This window comes from Melanaphis sacchari, unplaced genomic scaffold (genome assembly GCF_002803265.2).
Source record: "Melanaphis sacchari strain LSU unplaced genomic scaffold, SCAv2.0 Contig20_pilon_pilon, whole genome shotgun sequence".
Lineage (NCBI taxonomy): Eukaryota > Metazoa > Arthropoda > Insecta > Hemiptera > Aphididae > Melanaphis > Melanaphis sacchari.
The window spans coordinates 6029453-6048109 of record NW_020271042.1 but is presented as its reverse complement, the minus strand read 5'-3'; the positions used below and the strand labels follow the sequence as shown (position 1 = coordinate 6048109).

The following is an 18657-nucleotide window of genomic DNA, read 5'->3' as shown; positions in this document are numbered from 1 at the left end:
TTAAGCAAAACCTAAATTAACCTACTTTACTGCTAATAATAAAATAAATTACTTTTATTGCAATATTAAAATCGTCCCAATTTTGTTAATTTTTAAGTTGTTTTCTCTTAAAAGTTTATGAAGAATTAAGACTAAAGTTATATTACTCTTGATGTTTAATTAATATTGTTAAAAATTGTTTGCTTTTTTAATGTTCTTAAAATATAAAAATAAACCATGTTACAAAAAAGATAACAGCCAAAATTGGAAACCCAAAAATTCACTACTCATATCCCATAATATGATATGACAAATCTTTTCTAACAGTTATAAACACATTTCAGAACAAAACATGCCTACCCAATTATTTGTGCTAGACACGCCACTGCCGTTTTTCCTTCAAATAAGTTTTCGTGAACCCACAATGATATATTATTAAATTCAATTTTAACTAATCATTTACAGTGACCTACTCGAAGACTCGATGATCACTAACTATACAGCACTACAGCAGAGTGGTAACCACTTATCATTTTTTTTATTTTTAAATTGTTGATACCAATATAATTTGTGAGTTTATTAATGAATTAAGTTTTTTTTTAAAGTTAATTATTAATTGTCTCTTGTCAACTTGTTAGCGGGTAACCGTGTTTCCAAGTATTAATAAGTATATTATGTAAAATATATGTAGGCGCATTGGGTGTACGGTAATTGTTGACGGATTTCAAGAGCCACGGGGTCATAAACCCGGTAGTTGTGATTATTGACTAATTCAAAATAAATTAGTGGCAAGCAGGCAACTGCCAACTAGGACAGCTATATCATATTAAGTGTAATAACTGCTAATACTGCATATTGCACAATCACATAATAAAAATGATAAAATATTAAAAATATTCAAACAGCAGACATCGTCGTAAAATGCCCGTAGACTGTGGAATAATAGCCCAAAGCGACAGTAGACCGCCACTGGTTAAACGGTTAATCCAAAGAGGTTTGTTACTTCGATAATCGTTGCTAGTCACCGATGGTTCTGTGACACATTGGAACCCCTTCTCTTACTTCCACGCCCTATCAATGTTTTAATCACTTTATTTTGCACGTCAAGTCATCGTTTGTATTTTTATTTTGCTTTGCTCATAGTCCATAGGTTTTATTTATCATTAATTTAGTTTAGGTGTATTGTGTACATAAAATAAATTATCTGTTTTTCTACTACGACATTTCGTTAAAGACTTAGTTGGTAACGTCGCCGTCTTCACTTTTCGTCGGCACCGACGTACAGTGAGAATCAATTGCGGCCAACAATAATTGTTACGACATCAAAAACTATTTACCAATGAACGACACAAAGTTGTGACACTAATCTACTGTACCATATTACTTATATTAAAGGTATGTAAACCTTATTTATTGTAATTAAAGACCTTTGGTCATAATTTGATTGGTTGTTTTACGAAAAGTTTAAGTTTGCATTTATCTTAAGTATTGCATTTGTATAGTGTGTCTGTATTAAATAGGTACACAAAAATCATTTAATATTACGTTTCCTGAAATCAGTATTACTCCGTAATGTATGATTGCGTAAAATTAAAAACAATTTTTAATGACGTCATTGCAAAATTCAAATTTAAATTTTATAACTCTTACACTTACCTACCTAAAACAATAATTATTAAGAATAATATAAGTAAAATTAAAACCAACTATTATATATGAAATGAAATTAATTTAGAAGAAAAATTAAGGATATTTTTCTGGGACTATAGATTAATATAGTGTATACAATTATTAATTATTGATTTATATAGATTAGGTAACTTTCTTTGTTAATTTACCTTTAGAGTATTCTATTATTATTAATATCAATTTTAAAATAATAGAAAATTATTATCATAGTTTTAAAAATGTTCTATGTGTACTATAAATAAAATAATTTTCAAACTTAAGTGCTTTTAAAATAAATATTAGTAGTACTTTCAATATTTTCATGATATATTAAATAAATTAAACTAATATTTTACTTCATGAATATAGTATATTAATATTTTATTCAAATATCTAACTTTTATAGGCATTCAAATCTATAAATTTTAAGGAAAAACAAATTCTAATCATACATTTATATTTTATTATATGTTATAAATTAAGATCTTTCGTTACAAACTTTAAAAAATATGATTTATAATGTTATGAAATGATTTTTTTTAAATTAAAATTTCAATTTTTGTATTGTAATATTACATATTTTATTAATTAAAAGATGTGTAACTATGAATTGATATGTTAATACTTAACTTGCGGAACCAATAAATTTAATAGTAGATAATTTAAACTGAAATTATTAGCATAACAATATTATATACTTTGATTTACATATATGAAATGTTTCAATCAGCACAGAATAGCAATTACATTTTATGATGAATTTTTAACTTAATATTACATTTTTAAAATAATAAAAGTATAATTAAAATTGTATTATGTCGAGTATTATGTTAATGAAATAATTAGAAAAATTTCCTTCATATAATAATAGATAATTCAAATAATACAATTAATAAAATAAATAAACTAAATAAACCTATAATTTATTCTCCTATTTATTCAGTACATATAAATTTTGAAATCTCTCTTACTCAGAGAAAAAAGAATTGTTATATTTTTATAAAAAAGAAAATAATGTACAACCTATTTAATTTAAAACTTACTTTAGATGTTTAACATTTTTATCAAAATTTTAATACTAACATAAGTTAGGTTTTATATTCTAAAATTATCAAAATATTTTTGTTAAATGTAAAATATAAAATTTGAATTTGAATTTATGAGTAAACATTGTCTTAATTAAGTAGGTGATATCATATTCTATATTTTTAAAATACATTTTGATATAAAACATGGATACTTTTAGATGTTCACTAATGATTATAATTTTATTTGCGTATTTTTTTTATCATAAAAATTGTAGTTATACCTTTAATTCCTTTTAATATGTTTTAATTTTTTTTTTTTTTTTAGTTATTTATAGAATTTACCATTGATTTTACCCCCCCCCCCCTCAATATTCATTATTCTAGGAGTTAATAATAGTGTTTAGCTAGCTCATACTTTATAAAAATAAAAAATGTCTGCTGTTACTATTTTTTAATTCAATTTTGGAAGAATTTCAGTATTATTAATACAAATAATGAAATCGAAGATACATTTTATCTTTTTATATTGTGTAATAAATCATCTACATCTGGCATAATATATTAGTATTTACTATTTTCTATGCTAACCTACTTAATGATTATGATAGTATATTTGTCCTTGATGGTATGAATACAAAATGCTGTGATTAAATCATGAATATTTTTTTATTTATTTCTTTAACAAGTTATATTACAGTAATCAAAACTGCTCTTAAAAGTTTTTAAATAATAATTAATAATTTGTGTTAACTAATTTTTTTTGATACTTACCTACTTATTTATTTTTTTAAATTTTAAATTAAAAACTTATTCTTATATTTTTGAGTTAAGATATTTTTTTTCATTATAATTAATTTATACAGTATTAAGTCATCAATTTTTTATTTAATTCTTATTTTTAGATATGTTATAGAAAATACAAATAAAATATGATAAATTTTTTATAACATTTCCTTATTATGTACCTATAGTATAATATGTTTGTAAATTAAAAATTGGTTATATTAACATACCTTTTTTGCTAAGATAAAGTAGTTATAAATACAATTATATCCTTTATGTAATAATATACCTACATTTATATTTATATGATATTTATAGTATTTATACAGTAGAGTCTCATTAATTCAAACACTGATTAATCTGTAAGATGCGGTAATCCGAATTAGCTTGGAAATAGCCATATTGCTATACTAATACACACATGACGTATCATAATTCGTAATAATATGCAATATATTATAAATATTTTAGCTGGCTATGTGTACATAATTATATTGATTTTGATTGTATTCATTGTATTTTTCAACAACAAATTTTATGAATTAATACTGCAGTATAGATAAAGATTTATTTCAAAATTTAAATTGCAAGGAAATTGATTTTTTTTTTAAGTCATAAGTAATTTAAATACATCATTAATCTGAATGATCCCTTTCCCCAATCTCATTCTGATTAATGAGACCCTACTGTATATATACAATATCTATTTTTATTTTTATTTAAAAAAAAATATGATATATTTTATGTATTCTATAAAGTAACAGTTATTATTTAATTTAATTTTTCCATAGTTATACATTATTGAGATGGTTTATTAAAAGTTAATCTTAAATAGAACATTAGAACATATTTAAATAATATTATTACCTCTATTATGTGTTACAGATAATTTCATCAAAAAATGTTTCTTTGGGATTGGGTTACTGGCGTCTTAGGATATTTAGGTGAGTAATATTTTATTAGCTATTAATCATTGTTTGTGATGTAATTATTGATTAGATAATGAAAATGTTTTAATATTTTTAATTGATTAAAATATACTTAACTTTTATCCGTGTAAATATGATTGTTTATTTATTTATTATATAATATATTATACATTAATATCCAACCCTTACTATTTTTGAATAATATGAACACAAAACAAATAATTTTAATTATACGTGTATACTGTATATATTATTATATTTTACATTCACTTATTTACATTAAATTTAATCAACTATAATACTTTAATTTCATAGGGTTGTGGAAAAAATCAGGAAAATTACTATTCCTTGGTTTAGATAATGCTGGAAAAACTACTCTTTTACATATGTTGAAAGATGATCGTTTGGCACAACACACTCCAACATTGCATCCAAGTATGAATATTGAACTTATTATAAAAATATAAATGTTTTATACTTTTGTACTTTGGTAATTTAATATTTGATAATTTATTTTATAGCTTCTGAGGAATTGTCTGTTGGAAACATAAAATTTACAACATTTGATTTGGGTGGCCATTCACAAGCAAGAAAAGTATGGAAAGATTATTTCCCTGCTGTAGACGCAATTGTATTTTTGGTAGACGCTTGTGACAAATCTAGAATTATGGAAAGTAAAAATGAGTTAGATTCATTATTACTTGATGAATCCTTATCCAATTGCCCCGTACTTGTTCTTGGTAACAAAATTGATAGACAAGGTGCATTGAATGAAGCAGAACTAAGAAATTATTTTGCATTGAACCAAACAACTGGAAAAGTATGTAAACCATAATATTATGAACCTATTAATTTTTTTGTAACTTTTTATTATTATGCTTATACATTAAAATGGTTTTCAAAAATTTAACTCTTAGTAATTGCATAATTTTATTTGTGTATACAAATATGTTGGATGTGTAAATTATTTATAAACTTAATTACTTTTGTTTATTTATTTCTTAAAATTTTAATTTTGGTAAACATTTTTTTTTTCACTTTTTACCCCTGCAAGTTTTATAATGGTTTATGTGATTCTTAATAGAACTATTTATATTAACATGTCACTAACAATTAAGTTTCTGTCAACGTGTCACCGCCTTATTATTTTTATCTCTTTCTAATCAATTAAAAGCTTAGAAAATTTACATGCTGTAAAACAAATATTGTATATTATTAGATTTAACAAGAACTTGAGAATTATAATTAAAATATCACATCAAAAACTATATGATGTAAACATTTTGACAAGACATTATGTATTAAGTTAGAAAATTCTCTTGTATAAGTAGTAGAATAATATAGTAAAAGGTGTTTCACTCAATATTTAAATATTATGTTGATTGAGATAGTTTATATATTATTAATTAATTAATTCAGTACTTTATGCAAAAGATATAAATTAACAGTAGATTGTGTTACTTTGGTAACATAATTTATTATAATCTGTTGCAATTTAATTCTATATTAACTAATATTGATTTATTTTTAGGCTAGAGTACCTAGATCAGATCTTCCGGGTCGTCCTTTAGAAGTATTCATGTGTTCCGTATTAAAACGCCATGGTTATGGAGAAGGGTTCAGATGGCTGGCACAATATATTGATTAATGTTTATAATATATATGTTAAAAAAATATATATTTTAATTTTTAAATTTATTCTTTTTTTTTACTGTTCTCTCTACCAGTAAGGTATACAATTTAATGTAACGTAACATGGCTAAACTTCAAATAAAATAATTTTGTTTAAACAGAATTTCAGTTTTTATGTTGATAATTTTACTGAAGTAACACTTTTTTTTGTCTTGTACCACATATTATTTTTTATTTAGGTGTGCAGTAATGAAACAAATAAAAGTTAATTGTATTTAATTGCTTTTTCGTTATTATTTTTATTAAATAGACATAATAAAGAGAAGAAAAATTTATGTGACTAGAAAACATTTTATGTGTAAAAAAAATTGACAGTTGACTAATTAATTATATTTTATTTATGAGCCTGATCCAATAAGTTACATAATGCTGATATGTAACTTTGAGCCATTTGTAGTGTCTCATATTTTGATAATTTATGTTCATCTTCTATAGAAGTTGGTATGGCCTCGCGGAGTCTATCAAATGCTTCATTCAAGCCATTCATGCGTCGACGTTCCCTTGCATTAGCTGCTAAACGTCTCTTTCTTGCAATCGTTGGCGATACACATTCTTTGCTGTTAGACTTTGTTGGTATGTAGTCATTTGATCGTCTACTATAAATAAAAGGTACAATGAATTATGCAGACAACACTCTAGTATAGATTGATTAGTTGTGTAATGCAGAAATAGTTATTGGTTATAAATTTTAATACTTTCTTATATATTTTTTAATTATATAAACTATATCATATCAAAAAAAAAAAATGTTTAATTAAAACATTAAAAGAATAAAATTAAGTTTAGAATTTTAAACAACCCATGTTTTGGTACGTGTTATCTAGTTAAAGTATTGTATAATAGTATAATACTACTAACATATGATGATAGATATTTTATAATTTGAAAAAAGAAACTATTTTTTTGAACAATAACAATGCTTCAATCTTCAATTATAAATTAATTTGTCTTTTTGATATCAAATTGGATATAATTTTTCATTTAAGTAAATTCAAAAAAATTCTTGAAAATATAGTTACCTAGATCACAAGTTGTCTTTTGGCAACTAAAATATTAGGCGCAGTTTTTTTTTTATAAACAATTGCAGTTCAAATGTTAACTAAATTTTCAAATTATTTCGTGATTGAAAATGCATTCAATTTTAATATCGAGGAATTATAAATGTATTTTCGGTTTAGGTTCCTCAAAAATTTATCTTAATGCGTTTTAAGAATAAATATGAATAATTTTTTTAGTTATCTTTGAAATTAAAATGAAACCTAATAAATTTTAAGTAATGAAGGAACTGAGAAGGTTATATTTATAATGTATAGAGTCAGCTCTAGATTGCTAATTTAGGTCCTAGAAAAACAATGTTAATAGGCAAGTTGAGTTTTGGAAAAAAAATTGTAAGTAAATCGAATCCCAGAAAAAAATAAATCATATATGATAAATGTATATTATTTTTTAGTATCTAATAAGTAATAAGGTTTATTAGAAAGCAAATCAATAATAGGTATATATAATAATTATGGTATACATTGTATAAATTAATAAGTCAAAAATAAATATTTACTATTGTAATTAAATTAAATTAATTATCGAGTTCAATTTCGCGTATTTTCCTGGTAATAATATGATATAGGAAGATAAACATATATTATTTAATATAAAATAATCAAAAGTAGAAACGAGACCTACTTTTTTTTCAAAGGACTCAATTTACCACTTTCAAAATGTAAACAAATTACAATGGACCTAATTTACCAAGCAGCGGTTACTGGTCCATGATATGTGCCTTTCACGGGAGTCACGAGCACTTAACAAGGGAGACAAATTAAGTATTAATGTTGTTATGAAAAATGTTTCATTTATTCAAGGGAGGCGAGATTGGTTTTTTTCATTTTTGGCGTTCGATACTTATTATTATTAGAAGACGGAAGTTATAGGTTACCTACATTAATTAATTTATATTATGAAATGATATTAATATTTATTTTATAACAGAAAAAATACCTATACGTATACTATAAACAGATTTTAATCTAATACGTAGGCGAGTCGTGAGTGGGTAGTTTTAATATTTGCTCTTACGGATGAAATATTTGTAATGCCATCGTTTTCCGCGGGTATGTTTTTTTTTTTTTTTTATAGTTACCTATTATAGCATAGTACGTACCTATCTATATATAACCTATAAGCCTTATTCACTATATAGGGTGAGCGATTCTATTACAATCCATGATTGCTATGTACCCATACATTAATCATATTATATAATATCGTACGTAAATAAAGAGATAGATGTGGGTGGGATAGGTGGATACCTGAAATAGGAACGATTCCATCGGTCACTGCGCTGGGACGGAAGTGGCTGCAGAAGCTGCAGATGACCGGTGAACGAGCATTCGCCATCCAGCCGCGGTAGTCGGGTCGATGCCGGTGGCGGACTTCCGCAGCTCGCAGTCGCGTCCCAGTAGCCGCGGTCCGCGGAGTCGTCGAAGAACGCACGCTGCCCGTGATTGAACCCCTCGGACGACGAACCGTCCGACGAGTGTTGCCACTGCCAGTAGGCGCCGTGTTGCGATGGCGATTCGCAGTTTCCGTTCGAATTTTTCGGGCCGCCGCAACCGTGTACGTAGTCCACCGCCCCCGCAGCCAGATGCCCCTGGTGCGTGTCGAATGACTGGTGCTGGTGCTGCTGGTGCTGATGATGACGATACTGAACCATGTCCATAGTCGCGGGCCAGGTCATTCGGCCACCATTCACCGCTATTGCTGTACACCTACATTATATTTGATGATTTAATCGTTAGTTATATATAGATTGGTGTTGTCCTGCTGAACATAATTTGATTATACGAGTATAGTTATAAAGAAATATGTTACCTATGTATACGGTCAAGCGGTGGGGATCTGGGATTTTTTTCAGGAGAAGACAACATTTTTCGTATTAGTTTATTGTTAACATAATTTAGGATTTTATGATAAGTTTTATAAATATAATAACTGCCAAGGGGGGTGATGCCCTGAAACCGCTACTGCAATCGAGGAGACTAGGAACAGCTAAACGCCATTTAATGTACCGGACGCGTACACAAAAAGAAATATTGGGGGAGGGGATAAACCCCTAAACCCCGCTTGTGTGCGTATCTGTAACATACAAAGTAATACCTACGCCACGTCTGCAATACTATATAGTACGTGCCGACACAAGTTCAATTTCGAATTTTTTTTTTTTAAACGTCGGTTATTTAAATACTTATATTAATTACGTTGATAGCTGCCTTTTACAATGTTAAAAACTTATAAAGAATTTGTTCTAACTCGTTACTTAAATAACTCAAAAAATGAATTCTACTAAACCTATATTTTTAATAGAATTTGTAATTTATATGAATATTAATTATATTACGATCCGCTTGACTCAGTGTATCGAATCAATTATTCAAAATGTTAATAAAACAAAATATTTAAACAAAAAAATAACGTTATTATTAAGTGGTTTTATAGTTAGATTTTTGTACCTAGCTTATTCATTAAACATTAATTGAAGATTTATAGATTTCTGCTATTACTAAGTAATTTACAAGTAACTTAAAATTACTTATTATAGTAAGTAGTGAGTACCCCTAATTTTATTCAAGTACATATTAATATATTATATTATAACACATTGCACATCAATTAGCTACGTGTAGGTACTTCCTAATTTTCTATAACCTACCTATAACCTATATGCAGCATATATACCATTTACTTACATAATACTGTAATAAAGATAATTTTTCTAAATATAAATAAAAAGTAATATTCGCTATTGGTGGTAAATTACACCGATTACCGTGTTTTTGAAAAAAAAATTTACATGCAAATTCTATTGGTAAATACTTTCTTTTCTTATCTGAAAAATATCAACTCCCATATCATGTTTAATTTTTATTTATTTTACTAATCAAAAATATTTTTATGATGATTAATAATAGTATTAGTTAAAATTAAATAAAAATTAATTTTAATTTAAATTAATAGAGATTTATGATAAATAGATAGATACAGCTTAGACACGCGAATTGCATCATGATAATATTTTTTATCTTGAATAACAAAATGATGGTGTTTTTGGTTGGAAATTTCTGGGATTATTAGGTTTAATGTATCTAAGTAGATGTTTGAATTTTTAATAGACAGAGCTATTAAAAATGGTTTATATTTGGACGCGTGTTCTCAATTCTAAACGGATAAATTTAATAACTCGCGCTTGTATTAGCAGTTAAATTTAATTCAGCGCTGCTTTGAGTCTATACTTTTGGTGGAAATAATGCTTCTTCTGTGATGTCGATTTTTAGTATATAATCTGCAAATTGTTATGTTTTAAGTTTGTATCACGATATGTCATTTATCAACCAGTGAGATGTCGTTTATGTAAGACAAAACAGTTGTTGCCAGCAAAGTTGTTCTGAGTGACTTTCTGGGTACTCAAACTAAAAATAATTGAGTTTACCATCGGTAAAGTCAACATATTTATTTTTATGTAAAAAAAAAAATATATCGTCAAAACATACAAATAAAAGAATATTATCATTTTCCACTTTCATACTTTGTGAGTTGTAACGGTTTTTAGTTCCTATAGGACCTAGGCTATAATCTATATGTAACACAAGTAATATCTTATAACTTCTATAATAATATGGATTCAATATAGTTTATTATTGAGGTAAATAAATGTATTTATCGAACAAATAAGAACATTATATGTATTTTATTTTCTTCTGACGATCTATTTCTATATTTTAAATTATTACAATATATTTATATATACCTATACTAAGTTAGGTTAGGTTAGTATCAAAAAGTACCATCGAAAGAACACAGATAATGCCGTTTACTCTAAAAATTCATATTTAAAATAACAAAAATAAATAAGTAGATATTAATTAAATTTTGTTTTATGCTAAACGTATATTTTCTAGGTAGGAATAATTACTAATACGTGTATCACAATATTTTTACATAATCACTATCTTAAACATTTTAACTTTTAATGCTGTATCGTTATTTTTTTGCTTATGGACATACTTTAGAATTATCAGTATAAAGTTCTCTTATATTAGATAGGAAATTACTCTTATAATAATTTTTTTATAATATTTAATAGTGCCTATAATCATAAATTGAAAAATATTGTTAACAAATTTAATAAACATATTGCTTACAGATTACTGGCTTAGTAATAATATTAATAAATAAGAATATACAATAGGTACTTTACTATAAGTACCCACAATAGGTACTGATAAATGATAATCTATATAAATTAAACCTATTAAATCGTATACCTATCGTTTAACCATTAATTTGTAATGTTTTTACACGTTAATATGGAGTATTATATAAAATATATACAATGATTTCACGCATATCTTTTCAAGTACCTACTCGTATTTAAATTTTGCATAATATACTAATCCTATAAATACATAAAATAATTTTTCAGTTATTTAATAATAATTAGAAACATGTGGTATGAAAATTGGGAGTTTTAATTAAGTATTAATGTTTATTAATTTATATATTATCATAGTTAAGAATATCTTATAAATTAGATTATAAATAATTCAAAAAATTATGTAGAATAATTCACCAAATGCCTCTTAATTTTTCTTCAATAATATTTTTATTTTATATCTTATTTTGTAATTTTTAAATATGCTTTAATTTTAAGATCATGTTTTTTAATTCTTGTGATTGCTTTATACTACTTAAAAGTATCTTACGGAAATGCATTTTTCAAATGAAAAACTTCTTATCTATTTTGTATTTTGTATTTTGTATTATTTTTTTTTTTTGTTCTAAATACTTACTAATTTCAATATAACAGATATTATATTTGTTTTTTAAATTATTTTTAAGGACTATTATCCTTAGTATAAACATTTTAATATCTGAGAAATTACTCGTTCAAATTTTGATTAAAGTAAATCAAAATAATTGATTTTTATTACACCTTATTATAATCCATAAATATCCTCTTAAAGTTTGAAATATGTTATTTTGTATTTTAGCAAGTACACAAAGTACCAAACTCCACAGATATACCGTTACCAAACTTAAAAACGGAAAAATTCATCTGCATAATACAGATTTACATTTACGATTAATAAATTGGAATTATAGTCGTTAAAATCGATCATTTGAAAAAGAATAAAATAAATACGCGTTTTTATCAACAATTCAACTGATTTTGAATTTAAATTAAAAATGTTCGGTTAGGTTTACCTACTTACAGTACATCAAGTAACAAAAATCACAATATAATATATTCTTACCTGCGTTGATAAGGCGTTGGCGGTGTTCTACCCGTACGTATGTAGTATGTTACAATCTAAGCCAGCGATCTATATTTATTACTCATGTAAGTATATTTATACAAACGCGACAGTATAGTGCATATTATAATATTATGAACGATCAATCTACAGCCGTGGATATATTATAATATTATAAACTTAAACGATTTAATATGTGTGAAAAAAACTCGCGGGCGAAATGCGATCGCAGACCGCACCAACGGCACTATGTATTATTATTACTATTGTTATTATTATTGGGCACTTAAGCAGACGGCACCGGCAGTTGACGGCACGAGCCCCGAACACTCATTGACGCGGAAGCGCGTGCCGGCAGACGGCATATGGTCATCCTACACGTGTGTTAGGTAACGGCGATGATGATAATAATAATAATAATAATAATAATAATTGTATCATAATAGATAGATCTTCTATCTTTTACAACGTGCGCGCGGTCATTATAAATATATATTATTCGTTATACGATTCTATTCGCTCTTCGTTTTGTTTCGAGTTTTTTTTCTCCGCCCCCCACCGCAACGGCGGACCAACGCCTGCACCTATCCGTTATAGCCCGACTCCAACATCATCCCCCGGAACAATAATTTTCAACAGTTTTAGTAAAATAACGCGAGTATACGTAATTGTATTACTTATAGATATATAATCACACGTATGTGTGCCGTGTGGCCGTTATGTTTATAAGTTACAATAAACTTATAATAATACTAACGTCTTTTCCTCGAATGCTCGCCAAGACTCTATTTACGGTCAACTATCTTATATTTAAATACCGTAATAATTAGAATCCAGAACTGTTGCATATTTTAATAATTTATTATGAATTTAAAAAGTAGCTCCATATACACTTTTACGAGCTATAATGTAAATCTAAGACTATTGACTAATGTGGGAACGATTATTTTTTATTTTTCATATTTTCATGCTTTATTATTATGCATTTTTAATCTTTTATTTGCGTCTATGAACGTAAATACAATTAAAAGTAAAATTATTAAAAAAAATAACAGACATTATTGAAACTTTCATATTAACATTTAAGTCATTTAATTGAAGTTTGAAAAATCATTGTAATAATGAAAATTAAAAAAATTTAAGCATTTAAATCACCTTATACAGTCGACTCGTGATATAATGAATCCCGATGTAACGAAAATCTCAATATTACAAATAAATTATGTGGATGAGTGTGTTTCCTAAGTGCTTCTTTCATTTTGGACGGATTGTTAAATAATAATTTGTGTCTTGATAGTCGACATGGAGAAATTTAGCCAATTTAGGACATTTTGAACAATATGTTTGATCCCGAGATGGCTTTTGCATTGGTTGCAATTGATTTTTATTTATTCTTTATTTTAGGTAGGTATATGGTTATATCTAAACATTTTTTTACTTATATCATGACTTTCCATTTGTAAATTATATTGATTATGACTTTATGATTTTATAATCCTCTGACCTTTTCTCGTCTACGTGCTTGATGTGCGTATAACTATTATTCGTGGATTAGGTACTGTAATAACGACGCGAATGCTGCTTTACAGACTATAAATTAATAATTATATTACACGCTGGAGTCAGCCGCTTTTAGATACAGTCGATACGGGGCTGTAAATCGTTTGAAATATATGTTCAGTACCTACTGAATCAGCATATTGTACTCGTATGTTTGTATCACATCAGGTACTGTATATTCGATCAGAATGTTTAATAAACATTGTTTATTATATATTATTTACAAAGCGTTATTACATATTGTATATCAAATTATTATTTATTCATTGTATCTTGTATCATTCATTATAATGTATAGTTGTATTATTTTAAGTATTTTAGTATAATATTATAGATAATTATATCATGCATACGACGAATGCACTTAATTTTTTAAAAGTTAAATAATTATAATTTTCAATTTGTCCATAATTATTTGGATTCTTAAATTATTATTCATTATCATATATTTTTTTAAGTTTTAAAGTTAAAGTAGAATGCGTAGGAACCTATACATATCAATTTATTACACATCACACACAAATAGATCATAAATATTATATATTTCATGGCAGTTTTTTGTATTATTGTTGGTATATTTATATTATATAATCGAAGTCACTTTTATTGTACCGTTACATTTACGAGAAATAAACCATGCATATAAGTGAATATATGTAAGATATGTACCCTACTACCCTAACGGCTATTATACTGTATAATTATTATACTTTCGTATTCGTTCGGGACTTGTTCTCGTGAACGAGGGTTCAGGTATGTTATACTTGTCTGCCTAAATATAAAATATTATATATTAATTAAAGTTATGTATACCTTACCACTAAGATTGTTTGAAAATTATAAAAACATCTTTATTAATAAAATATTATTTTATTACGTTTAAACCGAAGGTTGTGAAAATACTTCGAATACCAATACTATAAACACTGATATATTACGACTAAATTAATATGTATATAAAATATATATTGTTATATTATTTATATTTAATTATTACCTATGTTCTGAAAAATTATGTTGAATTTTAATGGTCTTAATATTATATAAATGTCTACAATCTGCTATTTATATTATGTTACAGTTTAACATATCGATATATATTTTATAAAATAGGTAGTAGATATTTTACGCATAAATACAAACTATATTATTAAACCTATCATATAGCTACGCCCAACGGGTTGATCTAAAGTATAAAATTATTAAGTATAATTACAGTGCGTGTAGAGTATATATATTATATATATATAATATATATATAGTTATTAAATTAAATACCTAGGTATAATATTTTTTAAAGAATCGCAAGTCTCAATATATTTTATATTGGTTCCAAATAAGTCAAACCGTAATCAATGCAATAATTATAATTATAATGTTAAGGCAATAATAACAATGTATTGGTATTTTGTGTTGACAGTAAACAGTATACCTACCCATAATTTAATTTTTCAATAGAGTAAAATTAATTTACGTACGTGTAATGTACTTATGTTATACCTATATATATTTATAGAATTTAGATGTAGATTGTACGAATGAAAAATTAATTATTAATGCATACCTAGTTAATCAAATGTGTCCGCATTCATGCACTACACAGAAATAATTTAATGATAATTTAAGCGTTACTTACATTGAAAATTTTTAATACATGAATATGTAATACTGTAATGTATTATACAGTAAATTGTTTATAGTCATATGGCTTATATATACCAACTACTAACTCTATAGCACTAATGAACTATTACATTAATTTTAAGTATTAAAACACGAGTACTAAAAATATAGATAATACTACTACTACTACTACTTGTAATTTAGAAATACATCAGCAGATACAGAGTTAATATATAAGTAGGTACTAATTGAAAACTGAAATTTTTTTATCTCGTTTACTTAAAAATTGTATGTTTTTAAATAATATTAAAATATTAGAAACCATCATAGCCATTGATCTTAAATCGTGCTTTTTTATTTACCATTAGACATCAGTACGATAGTACTCTATTCAACTTCAACAATATGATGCTCTTAAAAAAAAACTGATGAAATCAAAATATATAGTATGTAACTATGTACGAGTAAGTGATGTAATTTATACACTACCATGTAAAATGTATCCTCTTTAATGTCTATGCTTTACATAGCTAGATAATAAGATTGTTGACTGAACTAAAAGTAATAGTAAAGTTTAAATCTTTAATATGCTTAATATTATGGTTATATTTTATTATTTGGAAAAAACTCATTAAGTACCTTTAAGTATGATAAGTAAATATTGTTTTTACCACAATTATCTTTATAACAAAACACATGAGTTTATAAGCTGTATAGTGTAAAATGTTTTTAGATAGGTAGTACCTACGTAATTTAACCTGAAATACTCGTTAGCCTTTTCAACAATTTAATTTAACATTTAAATTTTATTTACAGAAAGAAAACAAAATGTGGATAACATAATTTATAATAAGTTAAAATTAATAACTTCAAAATAATTTATTAATAATAAATAATAATGAATAACCACTGTATATATATATATATATGTCTGTATCGATTATCGTTTTAAAAATTATAGATCGTTTTAAGTGCAAATTTTTACAAAATTCATTAAAATCATAAAAATTACAAATTACAAGAATTTTGTTGTAAATAATTATTTATAAAATCATTAATTTTTATTACTAAGGTTTAAAAATAAATATTCTGCATAAGTAGTTCATACTGGAACATCGTGGGGACTTAAACTTTTACGTATATAATGAATTTTAATTTATCCAATGACATTTTTAAAATATATTGATTAACTCTAAGATATTACCTATTTATAGTATGAATACTTATTTACACTATTACTTTAATAGCTATATCAAAAAATATTATGAAATATACTTTATCACTAAGGAAATTACATAGGCCGATAGACCGTCCCTACTCAGAATCGTTTTTCATATACCTTCAATGGTGTATCATCGAATTTGAATTTAACAAACTTATTACAGTGATCTACTCGTCACCTTATAAACAACGAAGCAATATCCGCATGCTTTTATTTTTTTTTTCTTTCAACAAAACAAAAATAAGAATATTTTATAAAAATATTAAATTTGTAATTCGTTTAATGAAACCAGAAATTTCAGATCAATTTGATTAGTTTGAAATCATTCTATTAATGACTTTATTTTATAATTATTAGAATAGTTTGTTTTATTTAATGTTTAAAGCACGACGTTAAGAGTGTGGCGAGAATTTGATTATGATAAAATTTTTTTTATTAAAACTGTTTTTTCCTTTTACTCGCGAAAAAACGATGTATGATTTTCTGTGAATAAAATTGGTGTTCGTAAATCTACATTTAATTAAATGATAGACGTAAATCTATATTTAATTAAATGATAGAATCTGAAATTTATGGATTGTCATAAAAAATTCTGATTACACAGGGAAAATTCATTCAAGTTGACTTTTATTATAGTCTAATGCAAAAATGAAATTTTTGAAATATACCCTTCTTTTCACATATTTTCTATAATAATTATATCACATTATCTTTAATAAATAATAATGCAATGACATAACTCACAGACCACAGTAACAATACCACACAACTAAATTTATTTTTAAAATCGAATTTTTTATATTACTTTATAGATATACGTGCTCTGAATATTTTATGTTTTCTGGAATAACTGAATATTTCAGATTTTCATAATTTTTTCAAAATGTTGAGTATAATTCAAAATTCTGAATTTTTCTAGGGTAAGACTTTCATCAATAAATTCCATTTATCGAAAAATCCTTAGCTACAACAACCGTTAAGTTTTTCTTGAGAAAAATTTACAATTATTACCTACTCAGTTTTTAGTTTATAAGATTAAATGATAATATTACATAATATTATACAATAATTTGATTACAAATAATTTACTATTGTTGCATGCTTAATGCGCCATTATAGTTCATTTATCATAATTCATAATATACTTGCTATACTTAAAACATTATTGATTATATCTATACTTCAAAGTGTTGGGGTTACGTGACTTTTTGAATGTATTTCTACTTCTTAATTCTCATTACTCCTTTAAGTTTGTATACCAACTTTACATTATTATTGTTAAACACGAGTTTTGACATAAATAACAATAAAATTATTGAAGTATAACTGTTTAGATAACCATGACACAATAGAGTATAGACAACATTACTTATTTATATAATCATGCGCAGTTCACATTTTCGAGTGAAACTCCAATTTTAATTTTAGGGAGTCAATGCTGTCCCCCAACAGTGTCTTATCGACTTCAGACTTTTTTTGAAATAATAAGTAGCTTTTAAATAACTAATTGTAACCGAATACTGACATCAAACAAATAGCATAGTAGTTTGCTATGTCTATTGTAATTGTGTATTGCGATATACCTACATACATAATATATTATAATGTATAATACAGTTTTAGACAAATAATAATTATCGTACGTCATGTCATTAAATTCGGTGGTGCTTCACCTGATCTGACGTATAGATAAGACGAAACTGTCTCTAATTTTTATTTTTATGGCGGGAACATGCGCTTGTTTTATTTATATATTATGTTTAATTCATGTGCTTAATTATGATAATATCGGTGCGGCGGGGGCGGCAGCTGCATAAATAGACGTGCGGCAGGCGCGTGCCCTTAAGGAAGAAACCGGTTCGACC

At 25.6% G+C, this 18657-nt stretch overlaps 2 protein-coding genes across 3 annotated transcripts; one reads left to right on the top strand and one right to left on the bottom strand.

Annotated features, from left to right (window-relative positions):
- Positions 1-1096: 1096 nt before the first annotated feature.
- On the top strand, positions 1097-6085 carry LOC112593748 (GTP-binding protein SAR1b). Its single transcript, XM_025338273.1, has 5 exons — positions 1097-1374; positions 4344-4402; positions 4703-4822; positions 4909-5207; positions 5919-6085. The coding sequence occupies exons 2-5, from the start codon at positions 4360-4362 to the stop codon at positions 6033-6035; spliced, it is 579 nt and encodes a 192-aa protein (XP_025194058.1). The 5' UTR covers positions 1097-1374; positions 4344-4359; the 3' UTR covers positions 6036-6085.
- A 276-nt stretch (positions 6086-6361) lies between these two features.
- Positions 6362-12760, bottom strand: LOC112593747 (protein dimmed-like). 2 transcript variants are annotated; one of them, XM_025338272.1, is made up of 3 exons: positions 12388-12760; positions 8386-8844; positions 6362-6672 (listed from the first exon to the last, which is right to left on the bottom strand). In XM_025338272.1, the coding sequence occupies exons 2-3, from the start codon at positions 8811-8813 to the stop codon at positions 6414-6416; spliced, it is 687 nt and encodes a 228-aa protein (XP_025194057.1). In that variant the 5' UTR covers positions 8814-8844; positions 12388-12760; the 3' UTR covers positions 6362-6413. The 2 variants fall into 2 exon arrangements, with proteins under 2 accessions (XP_025194057.1, XP_025194056.1); XM_025338271.1 differs by having other exon boundaries at positions 6362-6675; positions 12388-12757.
- Between the last annotated feature and the right edge of the window lie 5897 nt (positions 12761-18657).